At 38.1% G+C, this 25,192-nt stretch overlaps 1 protein-coding gene across 8 annotated transcripts in view; it reads left to right on the top strand.

Annotated features, from left to right (window-relative positions):
• SPHKAP (SPHK1 interactor, AKAP domain containing) overlaps window positions 1-25,192 on the top strand; it is a 160,968-nt gene that overhangs the window by 33,962 nt on the left and 101,814 nt on the right. For 7 of the 8 annotated variants that reach the window (XM_078071416.1, XM_078071412.1, XM_078071414.1 and 4 more), the window contains one exon: window positions 22,431-22,538. In XM_078071416.1, the coding sequence (XP_077927542.1) occupies window positions 22,431-22,538 (108 nt within the window). Of the gene's footprint in view, window positions 1-22,430; window positions 22,539-23,156; window positions 23,325-25,192 lie in introns of those variants that run through there. The other variant, XM_078071418.1, reaches the window with a different exon arrangement.

Genomic DNA, 25,192 nt, shown 5'->3' with positions numbered 1-25,192 from the left:
AAACAACAACGACAACAGAAACAAACAATGGAGTAGCCCACAGTTTGCTGGCTTGGTTAACCTCTGACGCCACTAAAAGTGGAATTCATGAGAGTGATCAGAAAACTCAAGCAGCTCAGATAGGTATGACTTGAAAATTATAAGCCCGCACTGCGGGTCCCCCAAAGCTTCTACCTCTTCTCTTCGCAAACTCGGCCATGGGTGACAGCTTCTCGCTGCATTTCCCTTCAGAAAAGTCTTCCCGGGTTTTGAGTGGCTCATCTTATTATAGGAAGCACCTAGGTCTGTATCTAAGAAACACTCATGGCTGTTCTTCTTCTGATACTTTCTTAAAGAGAAGGGTGTGCTTGGCTCATTTTATTATGAGGCACAGAGTTACATTTCCTAGAATATAGACTTTAGAACTAAAAAACAAATCTTGCTTTCACACACTTGCTGAAAGTTGTCATTTGAACAATATAAATTCATCTGCTTTGTTTTTCCAGTCAATCCAACTTAAGGCCCAGAAACTCAAAGCAAAACGTCCGATTTCCCACCTAAAGCTTTTGTTACTATTTGCTGCAGAATTCCAGAGAAAGATGTGTTTCTTCTCATCCAACCTTAGATGATATCACACTGGATTATCTCATTAATTATTTTAAAAAGGTTAAATTATAAAAAATATTCATAGGTGTAAATCAAGACAAATTCTATTACTAAACATATTGTGTAGTGTATATATATGTGTGTATATATATAATTTATGAATACATATTGTAACATTATGTATGCATATGTGTATTGATTGATTACTACACCCAGTTAAGCAGCCTTATTTATTCTCTGCTTGTGTGGTGTTTATATCATTTTCAAGTACCAAAGAAAATGACACATACATATCTGTGTTAGAGAACATATACTGATTATAGAAAAGTAGCATTAAACATAATTTTACAGAACTATTTGAATGTATACATTCATAACCAAATATAAAAATAAACTGGTCTAATCAGTTCAAGGCTCTAATTTTCATGTGTTATAAGATCTGTTATTCATTCTCCTCTAATAAAATTCTTATAGAAGAGTCAGTGCTATAAATGTCCATTTTTAATGCAGAAAACTGAAGTACTATAATTCAAAATGATTTCAAGTTGCTTATATGAGAGAGCTAAAACTGCAGGTCTTCAAGCCTTGGGGTATGTTCTGTTCAACTCTGTAACTCCAAATGACAGTCTTCACCAGATGCTATACATTTCCCAAAGCTACATGATGTTGCATTTATTCTAATTTTTAAATAACTCTATTTCTATTGATTAGAGTCCATGTGGTATTTAAATTAAGGATTGAAACCAGACTTCCTGAATTTGACACCCAATTCAATCATTATTAGTTGTGTTATCTCGAGCAAATTATCTTACCTCTTCATGCCTCAATTTGCTCATCTGAAAAAAGAAGGTGACAAGTGAGGATTCAGTGAGTTAATAGATGTGAAATGTTTAGAATGGTGCCTGGCATATCGTAAGCACTCAAAATAAAGACTATCTATGAGGGAGGCGCCTGGGTGGCTCAGTTGTTAAGCATCTGCCTTCAGCTCAGGTCATGATCCCAGGGTCCTGGGATCGAGCCCCGCATCGGGTTCCCTGCTCTGCAGGAAGCCTGCTTCTCCTTCTCCCACTCCCCCTGCTTGTGTTCCCTCTCTCGCTATTTCTCTCTCTCTGTCAAATAAATAAATAAATAAAATCTTTAAAAAAAAAAAAGACTATCTATGAGGAACATTATTCTACAGAGTAATTTTTCAATAAGTACACGGTGCCAGAAAATAATTTGATATACGCATTGCTATGCTGAGAGAGTTAGTACTTTATGCTCTGTTATCTCGGCTACATTTTTTTTTCCTGGGAAAAGAAGTCATCATATTCATTTCTTAAAAATCATGTCTGCAAGCTACTGAATAGAGCTCTTTGGGGCTGATGTCTACTCAAAAAATAAAAACCCAGACGCAATCATTTATTATCTGTACACATATAATATGTCTGTGTATATATATGTGAATTTAAAGTTTTAAACATAATTGTACTCATACCACAACCATTTCTAGAATTGTTAGCAGGTTGAACCATATGAAATTTTCTTTTTTACAGATTAAAAATGATCAATTACAAGCAATTTCCTATGTTCTGGTATAAATACATTCAAAATTCTGTTAGATCTTGGGGAGAGATACAAGAACACATATATATTTATAGTCCAGTTTGGGAGATAATACTGGTTTCTCATGTGAAAAGTCAAATAGTAATTCATAAGTTAAATAACTATGTGAGATAACTATATAGTAATATCTGAAGATAGTATCAATTATGGGAAAAATGAGTATTGTGAGCATCTATAGCGAAGAACAGAGAGAGACTCTGGACCTGAAACAGACAACAGTCTTCAGAAAGAGAACTGGATTTTAATTTGGGCTTTCAAGTATGATCAAGATTTGAATGAGTGAATTAGGTTGATTATCCAACTTAATTTAGGAGAAGTTGCTACAGATTAATGCAGGAGAAGTTAACACCTTTGTGTCCTGGAGTATTTTTCTAATGTTCAGGGTGCATTCCTTTCATTTTAAATGTTCTCTTAAGCTTACATAATAATTGCATTTAAAGACAGTTTAGTAGCCTATATGCCATATGTCATATACCATGTGGGCTCTAATTGTTTTCCTTCCCTTCAAAAGAGTAGCTCACTATTGTTTTCTTTTTTGTATCTGGAACATAGGCCCTCAATAACAAGACATTGAATATTGAATGAGTTCATCCTTTTATTTTATTATTATATATTACTGCAAACTGATTTAAGTGATCATTGATCAATTTGAAAAAAACAAATCTTGTTAATCACAGATAATGGGCCTGGGCAAGTGAGAATCTATAAGTGCACATACAATGTGTATTCGAAGAGACAAAAAGACGAGGAGAACTCTATCTTAGAAATAGCAAGGCTGTCCAGCTGAATCACCACGGTTCACAGTCAATCAACCTTCAATAAGAGTACCATGGATAATTGAAATCTATTGGTAATTCCCCAAACTGATTTTATGTAATAGCCTCATCTTCTTCCCCATCAAACCTTCTTATCAGAACTGACATATTGCTAAATTAACTGGTGGAAGAAATAAAACAGGGGTCTGGAAGTTAATACACTAGTTGGATAATCAGCCTCTGAAAAATTGCAAATTGACTGAATTTCTCTCCCATGTGTCACATTGAATCTCCAAGGGTTTCAGGACTCCTAAACATATGCAATTGCTTCAGTTCCTCTTTGCTGTTGGGGAAATATAGTTGCTGGGAGCCACTGCTGTGAAAAAGCCATAGCATCAGGAAAAAAGATTTAGGTGGACTTATTTAAAGAAGGATCTCCTTGGGCGCCTGGGTGGCTCAGTCATTTAAGCGGCTGCCTTCGGCTCAGGTGATGATCCCGGGGTCCTGGGATCGAGCCCCGCATCGGGCTCCATGCTCAGCGGGAAACCTGCTTCTCCCTCTCCCATTCCCCCTACTTGTGTTCCCTCTCTCCTGTCTCTCTCTCTGTCAAATAAATAAATAAAATCTTTAAAAAATAAAGAAAGAAATAAAGAAGGAACTCCTTAAGGGACTGCCCTTCCCCAGAGCTCAGATGACCATACCACCCAATCGTAGTTTACATATATTATCCTCGCATTTTGTTAATAGACCCTCTTTTGCTCTCAGAAGTGCCACAATAAGTTATATGGTTATATAACCAGCTCAAGCCTCAGAATGATCCTTTCTCTGTCTTCTTCCCTTCCTCTAAATGCTAGGAAAGTTATCAGATAAATTCTCACTGAGGTAGTAGTGATTGTGTAGGTTAATATAGCAGTGACAAATAAAACCTGTTTTTACTTAACTACTACTACTGCTGAACTAGTACTATTCGCCCCCTCCCTTAACTTACATTGATAATTGATCCTATTGAACCCGGACTTGAATTCAGAATTCTACTCATCTTGAAGCTCCAAGCAGACACTATCAATCCATCCAACTTGGAATGTGAGATATCCTCTATGTCACAGTAATTTACTGAGCTCTGAGCTCGAGGAAGGTCTTAATGTGTGCAATGTGATGCTCCAAAATCATGTGTTTAAAAGGATGGAATTTCAAAATATTGCAGGAAAAAAATTGGAGAGAAAGAGTAGCTGGTGGAGAGTGAATACTAGAGCCCTGTGTGGTACCTCTTGAATCTTACCTCACACAGATCTTGTCTGATGTTACCCCTTCTCATAGGACCAATCCTTCCTATAAGACAAATACAATCACTATTGTTAAACTGAATCATAGGGATTTTCCATTAAATGAGTTAAATGATTATAAATGTTATAATTTTATATCTGTTAGACACTAAGTGAAAAAAGCCTTTTTATTCTCTTTATAATAAATCAAAATCTGTTATCTCTAGGAGACAGTAGGATACCACATAACAAAGCTGGACTTAGAATCCAAAGATCTGAGTTAGATTCCACATTTCTCTTTTACTGTGTGATCTTAGGCCAGTGACCTAACTTCTCTGACTTGGATGTCTTGGAGTTGGTGTGACGTTTATATGCAAAAAGGTTTGGTAACTTCTTTTTTTTTTAAGATTTATTTATTTGAAAGCGAGAGAGCATGTGTGTGATTGTGGGGGAGGTGCAGAGAATCTTCAAGCAGACTCCCCACTGAGCTCAGAGCCCAACGCAGAGCTCGACCTCTTGACCCATGACATGAGATCATAACCTGAGCCAAAACCAAGAGTCGGATGCTTAACCAACTGAGCCATCCAGGCAGTCCTGCTTTGTGTAAGTTCTTAGCACACACAGCTGGTGCTCAGTACATATTAGTTGATTCCAAATAAACAATCTTTACACAGGGCAAATTTTATTTAAATAGAATTTAAAAACTAATCCAAGGTAGCATGCACTGTCCCCTCATTATATTGAATCTCTGTTAGATTTTCTTCTGCTTTGAAAGCATTATACACGATGTCACATTTCCACAGTAGCTAGACATTTTTAATCTTTCCTGCACTTCATGGGACTGAAGATTTGCTCTTTAGGATAGAGTGGAATCAAGTCTCTGAATAGGATTCATGTGACAAAAGAATTGTTGGGGAAAAATCAACACCCAAATATCCTTCTCTTTTTATGTCATGTTAATTAAATTCCCATTAAACCTGGACCTACCAAAGGCAGCAGAGTGAAAAGACTTCAGTTTCCCAGAGGTGGAGTTTGATCTTAATACAATTTCTGATCATCTCTTTGAAGCTTCAAGAGCATTCTTTGCCATGACTAGCCTCCTTTAAACTGAGTTAAATTTGTTGTCAACAGTGGCACAGAAATCTCTGAAGAATTGTCAAAATGGATGTCCCTGGATGCTTCATCTTATTCTGTAAAATACCCTTTCATCTAAGCTCATATCGTCTTGATGGCATGTAATTAACAAAAGCAATTCAATTAATGTGTGCAGGCACAGACATATAAATTGGGAGGCTTTCTCGGGATCTGATCTATACCTCCAAAGACATTTTTATTAGTCAGAATTGTATTGTTCTGGGCCAAAGGCCCCATTAGTACTTCTAGGAAGCACATGATAGAAAATAGCTATAATATTCTGTGCTTCTAGAAGCTGATTCCTTACAGGAAGGAAGGACTTTAAAAAAATGTAAATACATAAATAAAATTAAAAACAAAATCAGCATAATTGGGCATATTCACTTTCTATAGAAGGAAGATACGAGGCTTTTCACCCTGGAGTATGCAGCACTCAACAGCTTTATAAACACTCTCTTCTGATCAGGCAACCTGGCAGTGGTCTTCAGACCCAGCTCCTTATACCAGAATGGCCTAGCTAGGTTTTGTCAAATCGCTGGGTGTTCTGTTTTATTGCCATTCTGCAGGAGTCATCAGAGGCATTGAAGAAATAGGGAGATTTTAAAGAAAATAAATGCAGAATTGTCTTACTAAAAGTTATATTTGAAGAAAGCTAATTTAGTAGTTCTAAAAAGAATTCCTTAGAGCAAAGGGAGACTGGAATCTGGGATGCCAGGAGGGGCACACTTGATGCGGATAGGGGAGCGGGGAGAGGGGAGGCCGAACCTGCATCCAGGCAGTGGGAGCAGACACATGTGTGGAAGTCAAGATCAGGACTCCCTGGCAGTGAGAGTTAAACAGAACCATGAGCTCTGTCTGTTTAAGCCAGAACATCCGTGAGCGGTGGTGCCACTGAGATCACTGGGAAGACAAGCTAGGAGACTAAGTAGCAAAAGAAGCATTCAGATTCAGATTCAGCCAGTTGCATCTACAGAGCCCAGCCACAAAATTCCCTGACCACCTAAGAAACCTTCTTTATGCCCCGACCACATTGACATCCGGGAGGCCACAGTTGCACTGAGACCAGAACGCAGCTAATGAGGGCTCTGGTGGGACAGATTTCCTCTGCCTTCAGCAGATCCACACTGAGATGGAGAGGTGGGGCTTCATGTACTACACGCGAGTTCATTCTTCGGAAAATGCCAGTTTGGTAATCCTATGTGGGAGACTTTGTTTAAAACTATCAATTATGGCTTATTTTGCAGTTTGAATGTGATTTAGCTTCTTATTCCAAAAGCCAGTATGTTGGGAAACTTCTATTCCCCTCTCTCTGCCTCCAGCAATTGCTCTACCGTGCTTGAGATTCCAATATGCTAGTCTTCTGTCTTCTACAGCTCAGTTCCTTGAGCATCCTTTTTGCTATGTGTGGAGAACTCCTGGAAGGAGCTTGCAGTGCCTTTTCTTTTCTTTTCTTTTTTAACCAAAAAGTAGGACTCTGAAAACCCAAAATAGCTTAGAACATTTTGTGGAGTTGAGGGTGATGCTGCACGAAGGGAACTAGGCAAGTAATCTTTTTTCCTGAATTCTTGCAGTTTCCCCAAACCTTTATATTATGTATTAAATATCTCTATGCAAGAATGGAAGGGGTCTAAAATTTTAAAAAATATCTAATAATAGAAAGTTGCCTCCTTTCTATTTTTGGGTGTTTAAAAAAAGACCTGCCATCCCTGCTCCCTACCACCTACATTAAGGCTTACTCTCTTCCCTTCCAGTCTCCCGAATAAGCAGCCCTCTTGACTTTGGAGTGTGGAGTAAACAATGCATCCCCCACCAGCCCTAAGAGCTTCCACTTTTCCTATATCCTTCCAGGTTTGCTCTTCTGACTGAAATGCCCAATTGTCATTTCAGCCAGTGTCAGAGAAGGAAAGAAGGATACGGCCCGGATAAATTTGAACAGCTCTCAAATTGGGGGCCTCATCCCTGAGAATAGGCCCCCTCTTCCATGTTTCCAAAATTAGACCCACCCTGAAAGACCCATGTGAGGGCTCATACTCTCCAGGATGGAGAGCATCCAAGAAGCAGGTGTCTAGACACCCTTAGCAAGTTATGTGTCCATCTGTTTACATCTTAGAAGGTAGATGCTTCCAGTAGCTTCTTCCAAACAAGAGAAGAGTCAAGAAATGAGAATTGCCACTTTCTTATAATTGCCAAAGGCCAAAGGCATGCATCAATCCCCAAATAATACATGGCCATTAAATCCACTGTCCCTTTGACCAGTGGTAAATTTCACACTACCTACACTTCAGAAGCCTATACAAAATAATCCAAAATCAATGGTAAGCCTTGATGCATATCATATATTTTCTGACATGTGTGTTTTTCTTGTATTTTGCTTCTCCTAGCATAAACATTTGCTTCTCCTAACATTCCCCTTACTGATCATATCAACATTACAGTATTATAGTGCTTCCAAATAGCAATTAAATAGCAATCAGCTGTCCTCTATTTATACGTCTAATTTTATTCTGTTTAAAACATTGCTGACCATTCATAAATTATACTATATTTGCATTTCCTGAGCCTATCTGTTTCCGTAACTCTTGCATTTTACACTTGAGACTCAAACTCGGTTATCACTTTCATGCAGAAAAAGCTCTGATCAACTTTCAAAGCATTCTTCAGCCACCTGACATCTGTGTGATGTGGCAGAAGTAAACAAGTATGGCTTGATATTTCTGAATTGTCCTCTATGCTCTTATAGCATTCTGTGACTCCACTGAAATACAATGTGGTTTCCAGGAAACAAGTAACTGTGTAGCCCAAGAAACGCTGTGAGATATCTGAAACTGTCACTGAGGCTCTGTCTAGTTCATTTCTTGCCACATTAGGACATGCTCTGGCCCAGGTCAACACACAGAGTCTCTAAATTACATACACCAGGACAATAATTTCAAAGAAGAGATTACTTTTGTTCATGAAAAATCTCCATTTTAGACTCAGATAGGTGCATCCATATGTGACATTTGTCAGAGATAGATACTCCATAAATCAGTATGCCCCATGTTTATCAGAGGCAAGTATAGTTAGACCAGGTACCTATTGCTAAAAGCATTCCACAGGTAAGGACTCTCCTGCTATAAAAATACAGTTTATCTAGAGGTATGTTTATGATGAGGTATGACAATGTTGCCTTCTTTCTTATCTGGGGGTACTGCCTCCCACCCCTGCACAGTAAAGACAGAGAATGAGGTGCAGATCCTGTGCTTATCATTTCCTTTTCAACCTTCCCAACCAACAATGCCTCTGATCTGGTGTTTTCTAGGCACTCCCCTCCTCAATAATGGAGAATTGTTTTGTTCCAGGGCCTGAAAAACTCCCTTATTTTCCAATACTTTAAAAATAATTGTTGACCAAGAAGAAGAGGCTGTTGAGCAACCAAAAGCATGTATTTGGGGTCTTAGACGCAGAGCGGACTGAAGTTGAAAGTGTGCTCTGAATTGCATGTGGGGAGTACAGGCTTATAAAGGCAAAAACCACCAGGTTACATAACTTATTTTGAAGGAATTATGATTGGTGCTGACAAACTTAAACTGACTGACTAATACAGGATTGGCCATTTAGCCAATAGATGTTTCACTATTTCAGTCCAAAGTAGAAGGATGTATTTCAGGAGGTGGTCCAGTCGCAATTGACGAAAGTCAAAAGTTCACGGTGTTCACAGAATTGAAACAGGGGATGTGCATAGGCCCTACTTCTTCCATGCCCTCATCACCCTATTTTGAAATGATGCTCTTGGCAATGCTTAGTTCACTTTGGAATCTCCTTTCACATAATCAATTACAAGATTTCCAAATTGTAGTAGGGGTCAGTATTAAGAGGCAAGAATGCTTCACATCCACCCAGCAGATAATTATATTACAGACTATGTCCTAGGAATAATCAAACATGCTTTGGATAACAGTTTCTCCTTTTTGTCAAAGGACACTAAATAGACAGCAACTCAGGCAGCCAGCCACTAGAGTCATCATTAAAAGGAAAATGTTATCTTAACATTTAATTAAACTTTCAGAGAAAGAAGACTGAACCACTGAGTTTTCTATGCTAGTTTTTTTTTTCTTTCACACAATTTGATTTCCAGTTTGTATACTGTCTCTTCTCAGGATTTTGGTGTGTTTGATTTCTTTTTTATTTTTTTATTTTTTAAGATTTTATTTACTTATTTGACAGAGAGAGAGACAGCGAGAGAGGGAACACAAGCAGGGGGAGTGGGAGAGGGAGAAGCAGGCTCTCCGCTGAGCAGGGAGCCCAATGCAGGGCTCGATCCCAGGACCCTGGGATCATGACCTGAGCCAAAGGCAGACGCTTAACAACTGAGCCACCCAGGTGCCCCTCGGTGTGTTTTAAATAAGCATTATAGTTTCCCCATGAAGGAATGCAAAGTTAATTATTTTCCAAGGTGGAAACAAGATTTCAGAATTCTCAGAAAGTTTGCTGAAGCATAGATTAAATCAACATGAAATTACATGTGTAAAATTATACAAAGTCTTCTGACCTCGTGTGTGTGTGGGGGGGGCTTTAAGCTATTATAAAAATTTAAGTTAGGGGGCGCCTGCGTGGCTCAGTTGGTTAAGCGACTGCCTTCGGCTCAGGTCATGATCCTGGAGTCCCGGGATCGAGTCCCGCATCGGGCTCCCTGCTCGGCAGGGAGTCTGCTTCTCCCTCTGACCCTCTCATGCTCTCTCTGTCTCATTCTCTCTCTCAAATAAATAAATAAAATCTTTAAAAAAAAAAAAAAAATTTAAGTTAGGGGCGCCTGAGTGGCTCAGATGGTTAAACGTCTGCCTTCGGCTCAGGTCATGATCCCAGGGTCCTAGGATCGAGTCCCATATCAGGCTCCCTGGGGGAAAAAAAAAAAAAAAAATTAAGTTAGCAGTTAAACGCTATTTAAGCCAGTGACTAAACATTCCAAAATTGTAATGAAATACTTTCTCCTCACTTCTCCTCTGCTTACTCTGCATAACCAAGATGGTGTCTCTCTGTTCTTCTAGTACAACCAGCACACTCCTGCTTTGAACCTTTGTTTTTGCTGATGTTCTCTGCCTGGGCTGTACTTCCCCCAAAAGGCTGTGTGGCTGGTGCCTCATTTCATTCAGCTCTCTGCTTAGCATCACCCTCACAGAGGCCTGCCAGAAAATACTTTGTGACATAAGCATCCCTTACTTCGTGATCCCTTTCTCTGGCTTTGTCTTCAAAGTGCTTTTCATTCCCTCCCTCAATTTCTCTCTCTTTCTATAAAATTTATTTGATTATGGTCTGCCCTCCCCCAACAGCATGAGAACAAGACTGTGCTGTTTTTTTTTTTTTTAATTTTTGTTTTTTTTTTTTAAGATTTTATTTATTTGCGAGAGAGAGAATGAGAGACGGAGAGCATGAGAGGGAGGAGGGTCAGAGGGAGAAGCAGACTCCTTGCTGAGCAGGGAGCCCGATGTGGGACTCGATCCCGGGACTCCAGGATCATGACCTGAGCTGAAGGCAGTCGCTTAACCAACTGAGCCACCCAGGCGCCCAAGACTGTGTCTGTTTTGTCCTTATTTCTTGTTTTGTTCACCCCTGATTGCCCGGATAATTAAGCAGCACCTAGTAGAACCAGCAGATGCACCCCCTCCTCCATGTTTTTTGTAGCATTATTTACAACAACCAAGATATGGAAACAACTGAAGTGTGCATCAGTGGATGGATGGGTAAAGAAGATGTGGTATATATACACCATGGAATACTCCTTACCTATAGGAAAGAATGAAATCTTGCCATTCACAACCATGACTGGACCTCGACAATATCATGCTAAGTGAATAAATCAGACAGAAAGAGACAAATACTAATATAATGTTGCATCTCAGATAATTGTACTATACACTTCATGTAAATAGCAAACAGAGAGAGATATAAATGTTGAATATCTATGCTTATACTTTAGGAGAGTTTAACAAATATAATATCTTACTATGACATCACTTCTTGGACTCTCAAGTCTATTCCTCTTAACTGGCTTTCCCATTGAATAAAAGCATTTTGTGAAAAAAATATATATTTAAATAAGAAAACAACAAAACAAAAATTAAAAACCCTCAAAGCTAATATGTACTCAACAAGTAGTTGTGGAATGAATGAGTGAATGAATGAAAAGTTACTGTGGATGGCATTATCCTTCTCTTAGAGATGGCATTCAAAGTTAGCATCAAATATAGTCTAGAGGCACCTGGGTGGCTTAGTTGGCTAAGCGTCTGCCTTCTGCTCAGGTCATGATCTCAGGGCCCTGGGATCCAGCCCTGCTTCAGACTCCCTGCTCATCAGGGAATCTGCTTCTCCCTCCCCCTCGTCCCCTCCCCCTGGTCGTTCTCTGTCTTTCTCTCAAATCAATAAATTAAATATTTTTTAAAAATTTAAAAATATATTGTCTAATTTATGCATTATGGTTTTATGAAAAGGGTTTGCACCAAGATAGAATCCAAATTAAGATTTTAATTTTAGAAGAATCTTAAAAAGGAAAAGAAATCATATCTTTACAAATTAAAAGGAAAATAAGCCAGGATGGAATACCACTATGAACCTGATAGAATGTCTAAAATGAATTGACAGCAAAAGCTGACAACATCAGGTACTGATGAGGATGTGGAGCAGTTTGGGCTCTCATACCTTGCCTGTGGGAATGGAAAGTGATAAATCCACATTAGAAGCCAGTTTATCAGTTTCTTTTTTTATTCTTTATTTAAATTCGATTTAGTTAACATATACTGTATTATTAGTTTCAGGGGTAGAATTTAGTGATTCATCAGTTGCATATAACACCCAGTACTCATTACTTCAAGTGCCCTCCTTAATGCCCATCAAGCAATTACCCCTTCCTCCCACCTCCCCTCCAGCAACCCTCAGTTTGTTTCCTAAAGTTCGGCGTCTCTTATGGTTTGCATCCCTCTCTGTTTTCATCTTATTTTATTTTCCTTCCTTTACCCTGTGCTTATCTGTTTTCCTTCTTAAATTCCACACACGAGTGCAATCATATGGTATTTGTCTTTCTCTGACTTATAAAGTTACCATACTACCTATTAACTTCATTCTTGGGTACTTACCCAGGCAAAGCAAAACCTGAATTTCTGACAAAAACCTGTAGGCATATGTTTATAGCAGCTTTATTCATATTTAACCAAAAACTAGAAACAACCCAAATGTTCTTCACCTGGAAAATGGGTTTTGTAAAAAATCGGTACACATCCATACAATGGAACACCACTCAACAATAAAAGAAGAAAAAGTACTAAACACACAACAATGTAGATGAATGTCGAACACATTATGCCAAGTGAAAGAAACAGGTCACAAAAGGCTACATGCTAAGTGATTCCACATACATGACATTCTAGACAAGACAACATTTTAGGGATAGAAATCAAATCAGTGGCTGCCAGGGGCTGGGACTTAAGAGGCATTTGACTACAAGGAGCAGGAGGGAATATTTTGGGGGGGTTGGAGCTGAAAAGTTGTTCTACATTTTGACTAGGATGGTGGTGACACAATTATGTGTGTTTTTTAAAACTCATAGAACTTTACACACACAAAAAGGGGGTGAATTTTATAGGATCACGATATCTCCATGAAGAAAGAGTCACCTGCAGTAGAGATGCCATTAATTATACTGTGGAGCACAGAGGTGACAGCATCTATGAGTAGCTGCCTTCATCCTAATCAGCTATTTGCCATCTCTCCCACTTACTATGCAAATCTGATTGACCTGCTCACACTATAGCCTTCTTCTGTAAGAAACATTTAATTAAGTTTCTTAGAGTCTAGAACACCAGTGGGGCCCGGAGATTCTTCTCGGAATGATGCCCATGGCTCTTCCAATGGGCTTCTCTTGCTCCCTTTATTTTATAGCTCTTGCTTTTTCTTTCTTCCGTGAAAATTGTGTGTCATATTTGTTAGAAAGGTTTCTTTGGACAGTGGTTTCCAAACCTTTTTTGTATTATGACTCATTTTAAAAATAATATTTGTTTGAAACTCTTGAGGAAGCAGATGACCAGGGGTCCATGCCCTGAAATGGCCACGCCAGGCCCTGTTCGCATTGATGTCTTAAAATTCCAGCACGCTTAACTTCTCTGAGTCTACTTGTTTGGAAGGGCAGGTAAATCTCTGCTTTTGAAGAAAAATGAATCCTTTTTTCTGATGGCATTATTCAGTTAATTTTAAGCAACGTTCCATCATTAATCACAATGCATACATTAAGCAAATACAGCATTTTGTGTGTGAAAATTTCCTCTCTTAAAAGCTTTGGGACTGCTTTACATCTTTACACTTAAAATTATCAGAAAATGAAATTTGATTATGTTTTTGTAGTAGAGCACTACAAAAATGCAGATCCTGGTCTAATTTAAAATTGTTACCTTTGCATAAAACCCTTGAGAGAAATAAAAGCCTTGCAGAAATATAAAATATCATTGTGTCCTAGATTTAACTCTTAAATTTTCTTCATATTGAATAAATCACTCACAGGTTTTCTTTCTTAAATGCAATCATTGGAAAAGAAAATTACAAATCTACATTACACAAAGTGCAAAATGTTTTAGTGCCAAACAACAAACAGTTGCTTAGTACCAACTATATGTCAAGAGATAAGTGTGGAAGATAAATGGAGTAAGATACTCATGCACCCATATCATAATAGGAAGGAAAAGACACACATGCACATTTTAAAATTCTGAGGTAGAAGTATTGTTTTCATTATAGAGATTTCACCAGAAGAGAAACACTTGCTGTGGGGAGCGGAGCCTTGATTCAATTAGTTCTTGATGGTTGGGGAAGAACATTGATGGAAAAAATTCAGGGAGCAGATGAAAAGATATGAGGAAAACCACGTGCATCATAAAGACTGTGCTCTTTAGTAAACTGGTGGACTATAACAGTGGGTATGTGCACGGAAATAATTGGAGACAAAGCTTGGAAAACAGCTATATTGGGCATAGGACAATATCTTCATCATTGGAGCTTGGTAAATGTCCATGAAATGATTAACAGGTGGGAGTTGAATTAGGATCTGTCTTGAATGTTAGGCCATAAAATTTTGGGCTCACTGACAGCAAATATGTCCCTTCTTTCCTATTATCCATTGCTTAGCCTAGTGGCTAATAGGACTAGCTGGTAAAATGCTAATATATACTGGCTCAATTAATCAATCAAGGTGAAGGTCTTGGAATAGAATTACATAAAATCAGTAATTTACAGACATAAACCTTTTTGTGAACACTTAAAATAATCAGATGCTGTGTGCATTTATTATTTCTAATGTCTATTAAAAATCCCTCATTCTGAGTGGCAATATCAACCTCCTTTTGTAGATGGGAAAACTGAGTCTCAAAGAGGCTAAGTGACTTGCCTTCGGCTGCTTAGTTAATTAGTGGAAAAATTGGAATTTGCAACCAGGTTTGTCATGAAAGCTTACATACTTATCCTTTACTCTGGTTTCAATGAGCTAGGTGGATTTGGGAAGTAAAGGATGAGGGAGTAAGGGAGATAGAAGAGGCAGACAGTTACAACATGAACCGTTAGGGCTCCAGCCTTCCCTAACTGTCCTTCCCAAATATCAGCCCCATCCCCTTTACCCTCTGTCAATGTGTCATATTGAATTTCTTCATAATACCCACCACAATTTGTAACTGAATGTGCATTTCAGTGCTCCTTTATTTACTATTTGGATCCCATGCTATATTTTAAGTTCCATAAATATGGAGATCAACTCTGTATTATTCACTATCGTATCCCACAGAGACTAGATTAGTCCATGGTATGCAGTCTCATGGGGAGAGAATGAAAAATAAATAAATAAATAAATGAATAAATAAATAAATAAATAATAAACTTTGGAGAGCAGAATATAAGACAAGACACAGACAAATCAGTATTCCAGATGACACAGCTGTTCCAAGCCTGGGTGGCTAGGAGAATTGTTCTGCCTTCAACTGTAAACAGGGGAGTTAGGGAGTCAGGTTTCTTTTAGAGACTGGAATTGGGGAAGGAGGTGGTTTGGGTTTAGAAACCAAGATTTCATAGTGACAGCGGGAGACCTAAGCGTAATAACTAACAGTTAGAAAAATGAAAAGCCAAGTTCTAGAGAAAGGTCAAAGCTGAAGCTGTGGACCATTGAGTCCTCCCTCCAGATGGTAACTAATGACCGGGAGTCAGTGAGCTCTCTGAGGAAAAGAGGAGCACCCTGAGGACAGAACTAGAGGGAATATTCCCAGTTAGGGCATCAGAGGACGAAAAGCCATTTAGAAAGAGAGACCTGTCCTCCCCACTGCCTCCCCCAATACTCCCAGACCACTCAGAAGTATCTTGCAAGCTCTGGTCAAGTGCAGTCTCCCGCCAGCCCTGCCACAGGTAGAAGCACCCACTCCTCCTGGGTGATATCTGTCCTGGGCTGCTGCCAATGATCAAAGCACCTGCGTTCTTTATCAGTCCTGTGAATGTTTGTTCTCCCCTATTATAGTTTAATTTCCAAAAGGGAGTGATCATTTTTGTTCATCTTAATATTCCAAGTGTCAAACATCTAAAGATTTCAACGAACCTTCATTGACCAAATATTGACTAAAAGAGATTAGAGAAGTAGGAGGAAAAAAAGTGGTACATCATAAATTATGAATAATAAAACATTGTCAACTGTGGCGCAAAGATCAAGAAAATGTTCCATTGGAAAACATTGTCTAAACAGTACTGCATTCTCGTGACAATAGCTATCCTATATCACTTGCCTACTCTGTGAAGAGATTAGTCCTTTACAAACATTTTTTTCCAGAGTCTATTTTATTTAATTTATTTATATTTAAATTCAAATAGCCAACATATAGTACACCATTAGTTTCAGATGTAGAGTTCGGTAATTCATCAGTTGCATACAAAACCCGGTGCTCATCACATCACGTGCCCTCCTTAATGCCCATCACCCAGTTACCCCATCACCCCACCCACCTCCTCTCCAGCAACCCTCAGTTTCTTCCCCATAGTTTTTCATGGCTCTTATTTGAACCTTGGAACAACTTTCAGAAGGGGCTTCATTTGTCCTCATGTAATAGATGCAGAAATTAAGTCCGACTTGCCCAAGTTTACTCAGTAAGTGATAAGGTGGCATAGAATTCCAGTTCTACCTCTAAACCTCTGTGACTAACTAACCATACTGTCTTTTCCAACCTAGGTTACTTTTTGAAAAAAGATTTAAGGCACAGCTTAGATGTGTCCAGGTTACTAAGAGTTTATTTCTCCCTCCCCATTCCATGTCAAAAGTAAATTTATGTAACTTGGATCTCTATAAAAAAGAGGAATCACTATAAGATAGAGCAGATAGATCTTTCTTCATTGTTTAGAACACCCATGCATTTTCAAGAGAAAATGTGTCATTATTACTTCAAGTTTGTGAACACACAACACATTCATTATTAGCTCTTCATCTGAAATAAGTAAACCTGAAACTAAAAATAGCAGATAAATAAATGAGCCATTGAGAACCTGATGAGTTTTTCTCTTCTCCCCCTCAGAAAGTGACTCTCTCAGCAGGGAGATCATATTCATAAGGCTTCAAAATCATTAGATTTTCAAGTATGTATTCTTCCTTCTAGCATTCCTGTGTCTGATGGTTTGTCTAAACCATTAGACCAAAAGCTCTTCAAAGGTTAAAATTGCCTAACATATGATGCTAAATGGTTTATTGAAGGCTGAATTTTTATTCTCTTTGCTTATTTTGCTTTTCATATATCTGAGAGAAGAGGAGGCAGGGCGAGGGCAAGCAGGAGGACGAGGGGGAGAGTTACATGCTGCTCAGTGTAGAAGTTACATGCCTTCAGATCACATGAATTAATTGTTTACAAAACAGGCTGGAAGCTAGTGAGTGATTTAACCAAACAGACAGTAGGCTCAGGACTGGAACTCAAACCTCCTTACCACCCAGACCAGCGTCCTGAGAGAGAGACATGAATAAATGCATAGACTGGGATGCCTTAGAACACAAGGATAAGAAATTATGTAATTTTACCAACTTACAATGGAGCACCGGCTAATGAGGGCTTTGGAATTGGAGAGCCCGGCTCAAATCCTACTTCTCCACTAACTAGGCAAATTAGTGACCCCTCTAAGCCCAGGAGAAAGAGAATAATCATTGTTATGATAGCTAATGTTTATTGAAAACTTGCTATAGGTTCTCTTGTTTTAAGCACATTACATATATGGGCCTTAAATTCTACCTTGTATGTCTAGAGGTTTAATTCAGATAATATATCTTAAGGCCTTAGCCCAGAACATTCTCAATAAATGTAGTATTATTTAGTCAAGAATATAGGTATTATATCTCTATTAATGAAATGTATGGGGCAACTTTAATTATTAACATAATCAAGTGAACTATTTCTTTAATTATGATGAATAAAATTCAAATTTTAATTACATAGTGAGTGAATACTCTCATCAAAGCTCCTTTCAAAATATTTCTTCTAAAGCACTGAAAGACTTAGGTTTCATTTTAAATTCCACTTCTTTTTTCTGCCATTTCTATTTCCTCTGAAGCAAAGATGTACCATAGAGAAGACACTCAGTATCCCAGGGGTATGGACTAGCCAAACAGGCAGTCTTTCTAGCATTTTCCACTGAGTAAGCGGATCCAAAAAGCTCTTGACTTTCCTCACTGCTAGGATAGGACAGAACAAGGTCTTTGCATATTTTCAGTTATTATTTACTTTAAAAATAGGTACAAAAATACCCTTAAAGTAGAAGACTTGACAGATTCATTGTTCTGCCCTCATTTCTCTGTTGAAGAAGTTAAATGCAGGAGAAATCCGGCAAGTTAGCCAGCTGTTGTCTCCATCGGCCTCGTCATGAGGCAGTGTCTATCACAGCTTTGGGCATTTCACAGTGGGAGGTGACAGGCTGAGGCCTTTGGGTGTCTCCATCTCTGCTTCTCAGTGTTTCACCAGGAAAACATGCCAACCCAGTTACCACTTTCTGAAAGACCCAAGTGACTTGTGTCTGAACTCTGTCCCCTTCCTAAGGCTGACCTTGGACAAAAATAGTTCATATGCTCTGATAAATGACAGTTGCTTCCTTTTGTTGACATATTTTGTCGCAACCATAATTCTATGTGCTTTGAATATATAAAAAGTAGAAGACGTCCAGTGGCTACTTTTTGAGGAGTGAGCTTTGAAATAACTAAGAAGTGATTATAGTCGGAGTGTTTATTATACTGCACAGTAAAGTATAGTTAACTAGTATGTTCATTTGATGCCTCCATTTTAAGTCTCTAACGTTCTTATGGTTCAGAATGAAGGAAAACTTGTTTCACTCATGGGTGTTCTAAATTTTAAAGATCACAGAAAGGCAAAGAGCAGAGGCATGACAATATGGGTTTCTTTCAGTGTTAACACAGATGTAAAACCATGTTTTTCTTTGAGAAATTCAATACTGATAATATTTGCCAAGTGGGTTAATTTAATTATTATAATTTACATTACAAAATGTTTCTTCTCCTTAAAAGTGTCACTTCAGAATTTCACTCATGGAAAACAGCTTTAAAATGGAGGTCCATAGGGGTGCCTGGGTGACTCAGTTTGTTGGTGTCCGACTCTTGATTTCAGCTCAGGTCATGATCTCAGGATCATGAGATTGAACCCCACATCATGGAGCCCGCTTAAGATTCTCTCTCTCCCTCTACCTCTACCCTTCCTGCTCATGCTCTCTCTCTCTTAACAAAAAAAATGGAAGTCCATAAGAAGGCATAGTTATATTAACAAAAATGAGATGTCCATAACTTTTGAGAAACATACCCCAAATTAGAGTCATTTTGCATGGGTTATGGAAGGCAGCATAATTAAATTATTTCACTTAAAGGCCTTGGTACCTTCAAAACCAAATCCAAAGCCAGTTTCTGAGCAACTTGGGAAAGAAACTCAAATCTCTCTGAGCCTCAAGATCTTCACCTTCAAAAGAACAATTTCTGTGAAGATCCTTATCTTTAAAATAACTTCTACCTTGTAGCATTGCAATAAGGATTAAATTAAAAGGTAAAAAAAAAAGATAGAAAGAAAAATTTAGCACATTTTTCCAGCACATTCTAAGCATACAAAAAATAGTAGCTGTAACTATTAATACTACAAAATGCAGAACCAAAATCACACCTTAGATTAGAATATTTGCTAAAGACAATTTGTCTTCACAGATCTGAAATGCTTTCAATCCACTAATTTCAAGCGAAAGCATTCAATTTTCTATTTCCCTTTGTAGTTCATTACAAATAGTAATAGTGAAAAGAGGATAACCCACTATCTGCATGCCACAGTGTATGACACTTGTCATCTCTCTGAATAGTCAGTGATCCTACCAGGTGAGTATTATTTTCTCTTTCCACGAGTGTGGAAGCTGAAATCAGAATTAAAGTCAGCTGCCCAAATAACCTTGGTAGAATAACCATTAATTACTAAGCTAGGATTTCAACTCAGACCACTTATGCGCATGTTCTTAAACTCTTATTCCATGCTGGAAGTGAAAGTGATTAGCAGTGAGGAGTGGGGTGGACCAAGAGCCTTTTTCTACTTTAAATAAAGTGAGTCTAGATTAATAGTTCTCAATTTTGGAGGGTTGGAATTGAAATTCCCTTATACTATAAAAAAAGTATTGGGGACCTCACAAAGCTTTTGTTTATAGGGATTATACTTTCTGACATTTTTCAAATTATCAATTAAAGCTAAGAAAGGTTTTTTTATTATTTATTTTAAAATAATAATTTTTATTTTAAAAATACTTTGAAAACAATAATAAACACATTACATGTTAATATGCATATTTTTAAGTTTTATTTAAATTCCAGTTAATTGACATACAATGTAATATTAGTTTCAGGTGTACAATATAGTGATTGAACACTTCTGTTCAACACCTGATGTTCATCACGACAGGTGCACTCCTTCATCCCCATCACCTATTTCACCCATCCCCCAATCCCCACCCCTCTGATACCCATCACTTCGTTCTCTATAATTAAGTCTATTTCTCGATTTGTCTCTCTCTCTCTTTTTCCCCCTTTACTTATTTGTTTTGTTTCTTAAATTCCACGTATGAGTGAAATCATATGGTATTTGTCTTTCTTTGACTAACTTATTTCGCTTAGCATTATACTCTCTAGATCTATCCATGTCGTTGCCAATGGCAAGATGTCATTCTTTTTTAGGGCTAATATTCTGTTGTATGTATACCACATCTTCTTTATTAAAAAAAAAATGGCTAAAATGAACAACACAGGAATTAATATGCATGTTTTTTATGTAAAATAAAAATAGTTTTTTAGAAAAAAACCTCTTTTAGTGAGAAGAGGAGTGACTTCATTTTACAGTTTTAGCAAATCTCCTTAATGTCCCACTTGACATTGGGCCACCAGACTCTGCTGTTGGCTTCTGTATGAGGCCAAGTTGTGCCCTGACATCTGGCGTGGGTCCTGGAGAACTCCGCAGGAAACTTAAGAGACCGTGACAGTGAAATGGACAAATAAAGTCTTCCTGTTATTATAAAAGTAGTTTGACAGCTGGCATCCTTGGAAGACCTCGGGGACCCCTGGGGGCCCAGCCTGTGCTTTGAGAACCACAGTTTAGGTAAAATCTGCAAGAGAATTGAGAAGCTCTGTCACCAACTTTAGTCCGCGATCATAGTCCAAGTTCATCATTCAATTACCTGCTTGTCCACTATGTGGCTCTTTGTACTATTCTAGAAAAGGACAATGGAAATCTGTCATCTCTAGTAATAACAAAACTGAGTGGGAAAAGATTTAAAAGCAGTAATATTTCTCAGCAAAAACAAAAAGTATTATGGAAAGATGTGTCATAATTATATTTGGTTAACTCACACTGAGACAAAAATTCATGTGTTTTTATCTTTACAGCATAAGACAATCCTTTGTTATACAGATGAAATGTAATTGAAGTGTCATTCTATTTTGTGGCAATAACCAAACTGATTAAATCTGTTCTATTGCTTAAGTGAAGGTAGTGAGTCAAATATTAGCAGATGTGTACCCTAATAAAGTAGAGGACCCCAGGAGAGCATTGGAAATCTCACATAAGATGGGAAAAATCTTATACACTGTTTGGGTAATGTTAAAACACATTAGAATTTGAATTGTTTGGTTATTCATGAGATTGCATCTTCAAAATATCTTGTCTCAGAAATATAATTTTTCTTCCTTGCTTTAAAATCCAAGCCCAGAAACCAGCCATTTGTTAATCATATTTGGGTTTTTTTTTTGATTCATGTATTCAAATTTGTTCTGCTTTACTGTACTGTTTTGACATGGAAAATGATTGTCATGATGTACTTTACTTATTCTTAATAATTTTTAAGATTTTTTTTTTTTTTAATTTATCTGAGAGAGAGAATGGGAGAGAGAGAGCATGAGAGGGGGAGGGTCAGAGGGAGAAGCAGATTCCCCGCTGAGCAGGGAGCCCGATGTGGGACTCGATCCCGGGACTCCAGGATCATGACCTGAGCTGAAGGCAGTTGCTTAACCAACTGAGCCACCCAGGCGCCCTATTCTTAATAATTTTTAAACTTAACATAGTACCTTAGGTATTCTGTAAGAATTGAACCCTATTTCACAGACATGTTGGCAAAGCTAAAGCTGAAGGAATATCATTTCAGTAGCAATATTGCACCAAAAGGAAAAACACTTTTTTTTAAGATGGAAAATATTCATAGAGTGCACTAGCACTAAAATGAACTTTGATCCTCATTATCAATTGAACCATACTCCAAAATAATCATTTGAAGTTTCCACACATTGGACATCATTGAAGTTTCCAGATGTTGGATTTGATGACAGAAGAAACATCAGTATTAACATCAATGTATTCCTCTAAAACCAGCTCCTGGTTGAATATTTTACACATTCTAGAGGTGCTATTATCATGTAAGTTTTTTTCCAGTATCCAGATGCTCTGAGGTGAAGAAAACACCTACATTCTTCAGAAAACAGCTGCTTGTTGAAATAGAAAGCCTGGCCGTGTAACACTAAGAAGGTTTTCTCGATTCCCTCCAGGTTCTTTGCAGCAACAGCCTGCTTGAGTCTACAGACTACTGGCTACAGAATCAAAGGACGCCTTGCCAGATTGGTTTTGTGGAAGACAAGTCTGAAAACTGTGCTACCGTAAGTAAACACAACTCTCAGGGTCTACTTTGAGAAAGCAGGGAGTCCGGCATGTGTGCTCATGCTAAAGATGGAAGTTTCATAATTCATTAAATACAAGCTTAGGAAAGTATCGTTTCAGAAAATGCATAACTGGTTTGCACAGACCGTTAACAAAATAGCATGCTGAGCTCATGTTTCTACTCTCATTTTGCTCATTTCAGTGGGTAAATTAACCTGATCAATTCTCTGAAAAGGAAAAATGATGTTTATATTTTCAAAACTGACTGAGAAAACGATTCAGATATAGAACTGTATGATGAGAAATAAGAGACCATTCAAGAGCCCTCTTGGATTCTTTTCAATATATTTTATAACTGCTGCTAGTGGGTTATTTTCCAACACGAAAATTGTGTAAAAATGTTCTACCATTCTTATAAGTTATAGTCATCATCTGAAAACCTTTAAACCTAAGAAATGTACAGGCATGCATTTTAATATACTGGAGCTGAGCTTTACATACAAAACCTTCTTTTTCAAGGAAGAGATGTTCTTATAAACAAAATTCTTATCGTAATATGTGGGTACATATTATTGACATGAGAAATCAACAATATGATTTCTTTTTCCTGTTCAAAGATGCTCTTTCCTGTATGTTCTACAAAGCGATATGTTTCATTTTAATTGAAATCACCTCGCCCTTATGGGGTCATAATTAGAGAGATTGGGGAAGAGTATTTCCAAAGCGGAGAGAAATGTAATTCTCATGACTAAACTGAGAACTTCAGCTCTGAGCTATTCTTGGAGGTAAGTTGAATGCCAGCATTTCTGTTAAAAGAAAAAAAAAATTAAAACAAAAAAAAGAAGGAAGCTGAAAATGGGATGAAGAAGCTTTTTATATAAAATGGGCAGAACTAGAACTGGCAGACAGAGGATGTAAAACATTTCACACCGCAGAGTCTCGTCGCACAAGGAAAGCAGAGTCCATTCAACAGACTTATTTCAATCTCTTTGTTTAGGCAAATGATTTTAATCCCGCTACTTTTAGGACTTTTAATCCCTTATCCAGATAACTGGTTGCTGTCTAAAAATCTTTGGGGAAAACAAAAAGGATTAGGAGGCAAGTAATTTAATAGTGATACCTCCTTTGCGAATTTACTTCTGAGGTAAGTTAGAAAATGCAGACATTTGTGGATACAGAATTCTAATCACACAGCTGTCCATTGTAAAAGGGAGAAAAATGGAGCGTAAAGGCTTTCCAGCTACATTCTGGAAAAAAATTGTCCTCCAAGCAGCTCCTGTATTAAGAAGTCTCCCACTTGGAGGCGCGCCTGGGTGGCTTAGTCTGTTAAGCGTCAGACTCTTGATTTCAGCTCAGTGGTGATCTCAGGGATGTGAGAGGGAGCCCTGAGTTGAGCTCCACACTCAGCTGGGAGTTTGCTTGAGATTCTCTTCCTCTGCCCCTCCCCCCACTCTCTCTCTCAAATAAATAAATAAAACCTTTAAAAACCGAAGGCTCCCATTTGGAGAAAGCATGAAAATTGGGGCACGAAAAATTGTGTAGTGGAGGGCAAAGAGGTCTTCTCAAAACTTTCTGTTTTTGGAATCTGGATTAGAACTCTGCAATTAGAAATGTTTAATTTATAGCCAGATTCAAGATTACCATTGGATCTCCCTAAGTGAAGAGAACTCTCCTCCCACTCCCCACCAATCCCAAGGGATTCAAATTTGGAGTTAAAACCATATGACTTCCTTCCTTAATTTTTGGTCCCTTTATAGTGTCAGATGACATCAGTGAGGTTGAGCTGATTCATCCTGCCTTTACAGTTCTTTCTATTCTTTCCAAAAGGGGAAAAATCCTAAAACTAATAAAAGGCATACTGGAAGATTTTTTTTCCCACGATGTTTATAAAAATTGTCCATGACTCTAAAGCTAAAAGAAATTTCAAAATCCCTATGGCAAAGTTGCCAGCCCCCGATCTCTCCAAAGTATCCTTTAGTCCCATTTTCTTAAAGTGGGAGTCCTTTCTCTCTTTCTGACTTGGCACAGATTTCTAGGGTGAGAAGAGAAAACAGAGTCCAGAGTTAGACATTGCTGGAGGGAAGCAATTCTAGAGGCGAAATAGAGGTGAGCTATGGAGATCAGGACCAGGACCTCTTAATCGAACAACAATACATAGGGAGTGGCCAAAATGGTCAGGGTTTGGGGGTTTTGTTTGTTTTAAGATTTTACTTATTTATTTGACAGAGAAAGAGAGAGCACAAGCAGGGGGAGCAGCAGGCAGAGGGAGAGAGAGAAGCAGACTTCCCGTTGAGCAGAGAGCCCCATGTGGGGCTTGATCCCAGGATCCTGGGATCATGACCTGAGCCGAAGGCAGCCGCTTCACCGACTGAGCCACCCAGGTGCTCCTGGGTTTTGGGGTTTTTTGGTGTGTTTTTTTTTCAGGTTTTATTAATTCATGTACTTAATTGCCTTTCAAAAACAAAATTCTCCATAGCAGGATGAAAGTAAAAGGTATAATTTAAGGGAAAAATTATTGTATTTTAAAATAATATCTTTATTCAAGTTTCATTTAAAAATTCAGTTTAATAAAATCATTTTTTCAGTTTGAAAAAATCTCTTTTCAAATAACCAGAACAGAATCTGAGTAACCTGTTACAATATTGGCTCATAT

Source organism: Halichoerus grypus, chromosome 4 (assembly GCF_964656455.1).
Source record: "Halichoerus grypus chromosome 4, mHalGry1.hap1.1, whole genome shotgun sequence".
Lineage (NCBI taxonomy): Eukaryota > Metazoa > Chordata > Mammalia > Carnivora > Phocidae > Halichoerus > Halichoerus grypus.
Note: the sequence above shows the minus strand (reverse complement) of the source record. Positions and strands in the feature narration are given on the sequence as shown.